Below are 8,653 nucleotides of genomic sequence, written 5' to 3' on the forward strand. Positions count from 1 at the left end.
ATGAAAGTTAGAGTATGGAGAGCAGAATGGTATGTTTTTCTTGAGAAAACCATCCAGACTGCTAACAGCTCCTAAGCAATCTGTGTTGACGAGTTCTCCTGCCTGCTTTCTCTCACTCAAGTCCCATGTTCAGGAGCGCTGCTATAAGACTGTCACACTTGAGAGGCTGTGTTCTGTCCACAGCATGGACCCTGGAGGTAAAGGTTGTTTAAATTTATACACATAAAACGCTACAAACAGGGTCACAGTGTGTGGCTCCTTTATACCTTGATAGGATCCAGGGTTAATAATCCTCTGAAGGGGATTTATTGAACAGTTGGGGTTAATTAATCAGTGTATTAATTATTACATGCATGCTTTGTGTGAATTTTCTTTCCTGGGCTTGATTGTGTGTTTTTGGGCTGGAGCAATAGCAGTTTTTCACTTTTAAGTTTCACTTTTAGTATTTGAAAGTGTTGCAAAGCTCCTATTACATAGCTGTACTTGTAATAACAGGGGAAAGTACTGTCTTGCCACTCCTTGTGACCGGGTGTGGTCTATGTTAATTTCCTCATTCCAGCTGAGACTTGAACCTGAGAAGAGCGTTTCCTCTGTTAAACTGTCTGGGTCTAGGAGGTGGTGAGTGCCCCAGCCATTGGGGGTATAAAGGTGCAGTTTTCTATAATAAATAACGTTTTTTCTTCTGTGGGTATAACCTGAGCTCTGACATGTTAGAAGGTACTCCTTCTTCTGTACTAAATCCATACCTGTTTATATTGTGAGGAGGCCGTGGTTTTCCCGCCCACTCAGTTATGTTCCATATGCCTTAACACTGTTTATAAAGTCTAAGAAGGAGACAAGCCTGCTAACGCTCCTTAGTCACTCTGAGCCATCTACCTCTCAGGACTCTGCGTCCTGTGAGATTATTACCCTTGCTACATTATCCAATCCACATGCATGTTCCCCAGAGCACATCTAATCCTCCATCGGAGGGGGCCTTCTTCCCTGTGAACTATGTCGCACTATTACAAACGGCGGGGTCTGCGGTCCTCCGTGCATTACCTCGCTCTAACAAACGCGAAGAGAAGGTTAAACATAACTCTCCTGACACGAGTAATCTAAATATTTATCGGATTTAGCTATTATGTCCCAGTTATCCGATGATGAGTTGACCTCTGTAGCTTCAGAGGGTGAACTTTCTGGGTCGGAGTCCATAGCATCTAAGCCTCCTGCTGTGGAGGAATCGTCCTTTAGATTTTAAAATTGAGCACTTGTGTTTTTTTTTTAAAGGAGGTTCTGTCTTCCTGAAGAACCTATGATACCTAAATTAGACAGAGTTACGAAGACAGGAGAGTTCCTTTGAGTTTTCCTGTGCCAGTTAAGATGGCGAACATTATTAAGAAAGAATTGGTTCTTCCTTTATCCCTTGTCTACTTTTAAAAAGTTGTTCCCGGTCCCGGACTCTCAACTGGATTTGTGGGACTCATTCCTAAGGTCGATGGTGCTATCTCTACGCTTGCCCTAACATGCTACTATACCTCTTGAGGATAGTTCTTCGTTCAGAGAGCCGATGATTAAGAAAATGGAAACCTTTCTGAGAACTGATGTTTCAATATACAGGATTGGCCTGATGAAACGGTGCAAAACCGAGAAAACGCGTTGCATTATTGGGGTAACTGTTAACCCCTTTTTATCTACTCAACACAGCAACTGTTTTGTTGTGTATTTTTAACTTTTGCTTTTAATAAATATTTGTATTTTATTATAAATACGTTTTTGAGTGGATTATCTTGACCTACCTACTGCCTTGCTGATACACAAGAGTCTCCCCTACTCTGCTGGGACTCGGTGTAGCCTAATGGAATTACTCCCACTACAGCATCATGAAATCTGATTTGGGGTGAGCCTGCTACACCTGCCTAAAATTTGCAGCTTGTTTCTACCAGCACATAAGTGTGCTCATGGAGTATGTGAGTACCCATTTGTATCACTGAAAACATTGTCGGTTATATTTTTAATGGTCTGCACATGTAGTGCTTTTCTTCCTTTTCTGTGTCTCCATTCCATCTCCAGCATCACAGCACTGCCTGAGAGGTGAGCTGCCACACCTATATGAATCTGCAGCCTGCTCCTACCAGCACATTGGTGTGCTTGTGAAGTGTGTGAGTACCCATTTGGCTCTACTATTATTACTGGCTTTTCCATGTGATGATACTCACATGAGGCGCCCCTCTATTTTTCTTCTATTTCTCTTAGTTATACCGGACCAGTCGGCGAGGAGGAGGCGGCAGCCACCGCAGGGCATTCTGCTTAACTTTGGAAAGAACTTTTGTTTCTTGATCTTTGCAATTCTTCTCTCATTTAGAGAGGATTTGAGTAATTTTTATATAATACAAATTTCCTAATTCAATTGTATTTTTTTAAAGGATTATATAGGTTCACAATAGTACCTCCATTACCCTTAGCGCCCCCTTATTTTGCTGTAAGGCTAGTATATATATATATATATATATATTATACTACCATCTCAAAACCAAGCCTACACAGGTACGAGTCGAGGTTGAGGGATCCCCCAGCGAATCTAATAGATGCACTAGCAGTGCCTTGGAGGTTCAAACTCATATATATATTTCCTCTCATTACTGCTTCTTCCTGAGTGGTGGCCCACATCAAGCAGGAGCGGGTATCAGTAATCCTAATTGCTCCATCGTGGCCGCAAAGGATGTGGTTCGCAGATCTAGTGGGGATTGTCCTTATCTCCTCCGTGGAAAGTTATCTTGTCGCAGAGACCTGCTCATACAAGGTCCATTTGTTCATCAAAATCTAGATTCTCTGAGGCTGACTGCGTGGAGATTGAACGCTTAGTCTTAGCAGGAGAGGTTTCTCTGGGTGTCATTAATACTCTTATTCAAGCTCATTAACCAGTTACTCGGCGTATCTACCACAAGGTGTAGAGGACCTACTTACTCTGGTGTGAAGAGCGTGGTTTTTCCTGCACAGTTAAAGGTTGTTTAACCACAGTTATCCACAGTTAAGGTTGCCAGGATCTTATCTTTTCTCCAGGATGGGCTGGAGAAGGGCCTTTCTGCTAGTTCCCTGAGGGGACAGATTTCGGCCCTGTCGGTTTTATTGCACAAGAGACTGGCTGAGCTTCCAGGACATGCAGACATTTGATAAGGCTCTTTTAGGATCAGACCTGTATTAGATCTGAGGCTCCTCTTGGAGCTTAAATTTTGTTCTTTGGGTTTTGCAACAGGTTCCGTTTAAACCTCTGCATTCGTTGACATTAGATTGTTATCTTGGAAGGTTCTCTTTTTATTGGCTATTGCCTCTGCGCACAGAGTTTCTGAGATCTCTGCTTGCAATGTGAGCCTCCTTATCTGATTTTTCATGCAGATAAGGCAGTTTTACCGTACTAAATTAGGTTTTCGTACTAAGGTTGTGTCAGATCGCAACATCAAATCAGGAGATTGTGTGTTCCTTCCTTGTGTCCTAATCCCTTCTTCATTGAAGGAACACTTACTTCACTATTTGGATGTGGTTTGCGCCTTGAAGTTCTATCTTCAGGCTACTAAGGAGTTTAGACAATCTTCCTCTTTGTTGTGTATTCGGGGAAGCGTAAGGGGCAGAAAGGCTACTTCTACTTCCCTATCTTTTTGGTTAAGGAGTGTCATCCGCTTAGCTTACGAGATGGGAGGACATTTTCCTTTTGAGAGGATAACGACTCATTCCACTAGAGCAGTGGCTTCCTCTTGGGTCTTTAAGAATGAGGCCTCTATGGATCAGATTTGTAAGGCGGCTACTTGGTCCTTACTTTTTCAAAATTTTACAAGTTTGATGATTTTGCTTTGGCTGAAGCAGCTTTCGGGAGAAAAGTTTTGCAGGCTGTGATGCCCTCAGAATAGGGTCCGCCTCTTCCTTTTTGTTCCCTCCTGTTATTCATTCTGTGTCCTCTGGAGCTTGGTATAGTTTTCCCAACAGTAAGGAATGAAGCAGTGGACTCTCCCTATCTTAGGAAGGAAAACATAATTTATGCTTTACCAGATAAATTTACTTTCCTTCCGGATAGGGAGAGTCCATGGCCCCTGCCCGTTTTTTCTTGTCTATGGGCAGCCCCCTATTATTTACAGGGAGTGCAGAATTATTAGGCAAATTAGTATTTTGACCACATAATCCTCTTTATGCATGTTGTCTTACTCCAAGCTGTATAGGCTCGAAAGCCTACTACCAGTTAAGCATATTAGGTGATGTGCATCTCTGTAATGAGAAGGGGTGTGATCTAATGACATCAACACCCTATATCAGGTGTGCATAATTATTAGGCAACTTCCTTTCCTTTGGCAAAATGGGTCAAAAGAAGGACTTGACAGGCTCAGAAAAGTCAAAAATAGTGAGATATCTTGCAGAGGGATGCAGCACTCTTAAATTGCAAAGCTTCTGAAGCGTGATCATCGAACAATCAAGCGTTTCATTCAAAATAGTCAACAGGGTCGCAAGAAGCGTGTGGAAAAACCAAGGCGCAAAATAACTGCCCATGAAAAGTCAAGCGTGCAGCTGCCAAGATGCCACTGGCCACCAGTTTGGCCATATTTCAGAGCTGCAACATCACTGGAGTGCCCAAAAGCACAAGGTGTGCAATACTCAGAGACATGGCCAAGGTAAGAAAGGCTGAAATACGACCACCACTGAACAAGACACACAAGCTGAAACGTCAAGACTGGGCCAAGAATATCTCAAGATGATTTTTCTAAGGTTTTATGGACTGATGAAATGAGAGTGAGTCTTGATGGGCCAGATGGATGGGCCCGTGGCTGGATTGGTAAAAGGGCAGAGAGCTCCAGTCCGACTCAGACGCCAGCAAGGTGGAGGTGGAGTACTGGTTTGGGCTGGTATCATCAAAGATGAGCTTGTGGGCCTTTTCAGGTTGAGGATGGCGTCAAGCTCAACTCCCAGTCCTACTGCCAGTTTCTGGAAGACACCTTCTTCAAGTAGTGGTACAGGAAGAAGTCTGCATCCTTCAAGAAAAACATGATTTTCATGCAGGACAATGCTCCATCACACGCGTCCAAGTACTCCACAGCGTGGCTGGCAAGAAAGGGTATAAAAGAAGAAAATCTAATGACATGGCCTCCTTGTTCACCTGATCTGAACCCCATTGAGAACCTGTGGTCCATCATCAAATGTGAGATTTACAAGGAGGGAAAAAAGTACACCTCTCTGAACAGTGTCTGGGAGGCTGTGGTTGCTGCTGCACGCAATGTTGATGGTGAACAGATCAAAACACTGACAGAATCCATGGATGGCAGGCTTTTGAGTGTCCTTGCAAAGAAAGGTGGCTATATTGGTCACTGATTTGTTTTTGTTTTGTTTTTGAATGTCAGAAATGTATATTTGTGAATGTTGAGATGTTATATTGGTTTCACTGGTAAAAATAAATAATTGAAATGGGTATATATTTGTTTTTTGTTAAGTTGCCTAATAATTATGCACAGTAATAGTCACCTGCACACACAGATATCCCCCGAAAATAGCTATAACTAAAAACAAACTAAAAACTACTTCCAAAACTATCCAGCTTTGATATTAATGAGTTTTTTGGGTTCATTGAGAACATGGTTGTTGTTCAATAATAAAATTAATCCTCAAAAATACAACTTGCCTAATAATTCTGCACTCCCTGTATTTTATTCTTCTGGCACCTTTTATACCCTAATGTTTCTCCTACTTTTCCTTGTACCCTCGGCAGAATGACTGGGGTAATGAGGAAGTGGGAGGGATGTTTAAGCCTTTGGCTGGGGTGTCTCTGCCTCCTCCTGGTGGCCAGGTGTTGTATTTCCCAACAGTTAGGAATGAAGCCATGGACTCTCTCTATCCGGAAGAAAATTAATTTATCTGGTGAGCATAAATTATGTTTTTTGTTGCTGTTGTTTTTTTATACTTGCCTCTAATTGCTCACAATAAAGAAATGGAAGTGTGACATTATTTTTAATTTGTCTCTTTTTAAAGAACCACTAAATACAGAATTGCACAATTAAAAGGCAAGGCAATAAAACTTTGAATTTCAAATAATCATTAGATTTTTTTTCTGGCAGATTTATTTTTTCTCAATTTTTCCGGCCCCTGTAACATGCAACAGCCATCAGCCAATCACAAACTATTATACGTATACCCTGTGAATGTGTGCACATGCTTAGTAGGAGCTGGTGCCTCAGAAAGTGTGCATATAAAACATTGTGTCTTAAAACTGCATGTACTTTCTGAATCATGATTTATTTATTTTTTTACTTTAGTGTCCCTTTAAATATGTATGTCCTGTCTGTCCTTTATAGGTTATTGTTATTTCCTGTGAATAGATTACTGCCATGATTAGCAGGATGAAGTTTAGCCAGGTAGTTTGTTCCTGCTTTATTTGTGTTATCTATTAATTTCTCTTCCATTCCTCCTCTTTTATATCTTTTCCCAAAATCCATTTAACAATCTTTGCTGTTATTGAATCTTTATCTGTTTTTCAGATCTCATTATAAAGAGTACCTTGTGAGCCGTATAAACGCACTCTCCCTGGATCCCTGTGTTCTTTATGATCTTAATGAGGCGATAACTGTATGTCAGCGCTACCTGCCATCACCTTTACCCAGGGATCCCAATGAGAATGATGGAAGCTACAGGGAGCGTCTCCTGAGGGTGAGTGTAGACAAGAAGTATGGAAAAGGAACATAAGGAGTGGTATTCAGTAAAAAAAATCTGTATTTTTTTTTTCATCTTTTTATTTAAAAATTGTCATCAGCCACTCTCTCATTTTCTCATGACGCAACTCATTCTGTCGCATTATATGCCAATTAACTTCTGTTTTTTATATGTTTAATCCTATCAGATGCTGATTGCTGAGGTTCCTTTGACTGTGAATCTCCCACGGAAGCCCTGAGAGTTGGTTTAGTGTAATCAATTGGTACTGGGGATAGTTCACAATGTGTTCGAAAAAACATTATCTTGTATCATAGCTCAATGAGGATATGGATTATCGACTTGTATAGAAACCACGTTATAATGATTGTTATTTGTGTTGCTAAAATATTGGCTGCTTGAGTGACATACAAAGCGTAGTGTTAAAAACAAAGAAATAAAAAATAAATAAAAATTAAAATGTGTTTTATTCAAACTGTATACTAGATACTGGGTCTACTTGATATCCTTACCCTCATACTACCTAAAACTATGGTGTTCAGCTTTAGTATTTTACAGACACAAGAAGACCAGTATCCAGTGATCACTGAAGAATAATCACCTTAGTCATCTTTCAAAAAAAAAAGTAATCTGTAAAAAATATTGGATGCCAGTAGCCCAGGATGGATGGAAATGATTTTGACTGCAATGAACAAGCTATTACTGCTTCCCATTGAAAGTACAGGATTGTTTGCACCAGGGGTGTGCTAAGGTAAATATTAGTACTAAATAAAAGTAGGACACAGGAAATGTGTGAAATTTGTCACTTTTATTGACTACTTATGCTAAACAAAGCAATGATTATATATTAGGCAATACTTAGCTTAGTTTGTTAATAGTTTGTTAGTTGCTAAAGATGGCCTACACTGCCAGTCATCACACACAGGATGAACTCCATCTCATAAGGTGACAAACACTTTGTAGAAGATGTTCAGCCTAGTCTCATCTCAACAGGAACAGTCCAGGTTCAACACTGTGATAATACTCAGAGGCAACATTGAACCAAACTTTCAGTCTGCATTTCTTTCATGTAATTGGCAAGAGTCCATGAGCTAGTGACATATGGGATATACAATCCTACCAGGAGGGGCAAAGTTTCCCAAACCTCAAAATGCCTATAAATACACCCCTCACCACACCCACAGTTCAGTTTTACAAACTTTGCCTCCCTATGGAGTTGGCGAAGTAAGTTTGTGCTTGATTTTCTTCTGTGATATGTGCTCAGCATTTTGATTCCTCTGAGTACAGTGAATGTCAGAGGGATGTGAAGGGAGTATCACCTATTGAATTCTACGGTTTTCCTCGCAGGAAATCTTTTCATAGGTTCTCTGTTATCGGTCGTAGAGATTCATCTCCTACCTCCCTTTTCAGATTAACGATATACTCGCATATTCCATTACCTCTACTGATAACTGTTTCAGTACTGGTTTGGCTATCGGCTATATGTGGATGGGTGTCTTTCGGTAAGTATGTTTTCATTACTTAAGACATTCTCAGCTATGGTTTGGCACTTTTATGTATTAATACAAAAGGAATGGGGAGCGCTAAAAAAGCTAGGTAAATGAAGTAAAACAAGGAGTAGAAATATATATATTAAAATTTAATATAATAACATAAGTTCTAAAAAGGGATATATTAAAAAGTGTACAATTAATACGTGTATGTTGTTTTAATCAGAAAGTGCATACATTATTATGTGAGAAAAAAAAGACAAAAGAGAAAAAAACAACGCTGAATAAAAAAAAGGAATGGTGGCCACAATCTCAAAAGTTAAAACCAATAAGGCATGAGCGTATGATGAAAAAAAAAATATATATATAAAAATATAAAGAGTCCGCGGATAACGTTCACTAGCGTGTATAGCTCCACTGAAAGGAGATTAGATGAAGTTAGATTCAAGTACAGAATAACGTTTGTTAGTTCATCTGGTTCAAATATCCCAGAGCAATGATAG

At 40.2% G+C, this 8,653-nt stretch overlaps 1 protein-coding gene across 1 annotated transcript in view; it reads left to right on the forward strand.

The window, feature by feature from the left end:
* RNF31 (ring finger protein 31) overlaps window positions 1–7,120 on the forward strand; it is a 184,874-nt gene extending 177,754 nt beyond the window's left edge. Inside the window, 2 exon segments of the mRNA XM_053702361.1 lie at window positions 6,492–6,660; window positions 6,851–7,120. Coding sequence (XP_053558336.1) covers window positions 6,492–6,660; window positions 6,851–6,901 — 220 coding nt within the window. The 3' untranslated portion in view covers window positions 6,902–7,120.
* The last annotated feature ends 1,533 nt before the right edge of the window (window positions 7,121–8,653 follow it).

This window comes from Bombina bombina, chromosome 2, assembly GCF_027579735.1.
Source record: "Bombina bombina isolate aBomBom1 chromosome 2, aBomBom1.pri, whole genome shotgun sequence".
Classification (NCBI taxonomy): domain Eukaryota; kingdom Metazoa; phylum Chordata; class Amphibia; order Anura; family Bombinatoridae; genus Bombina; species Bombina bombina.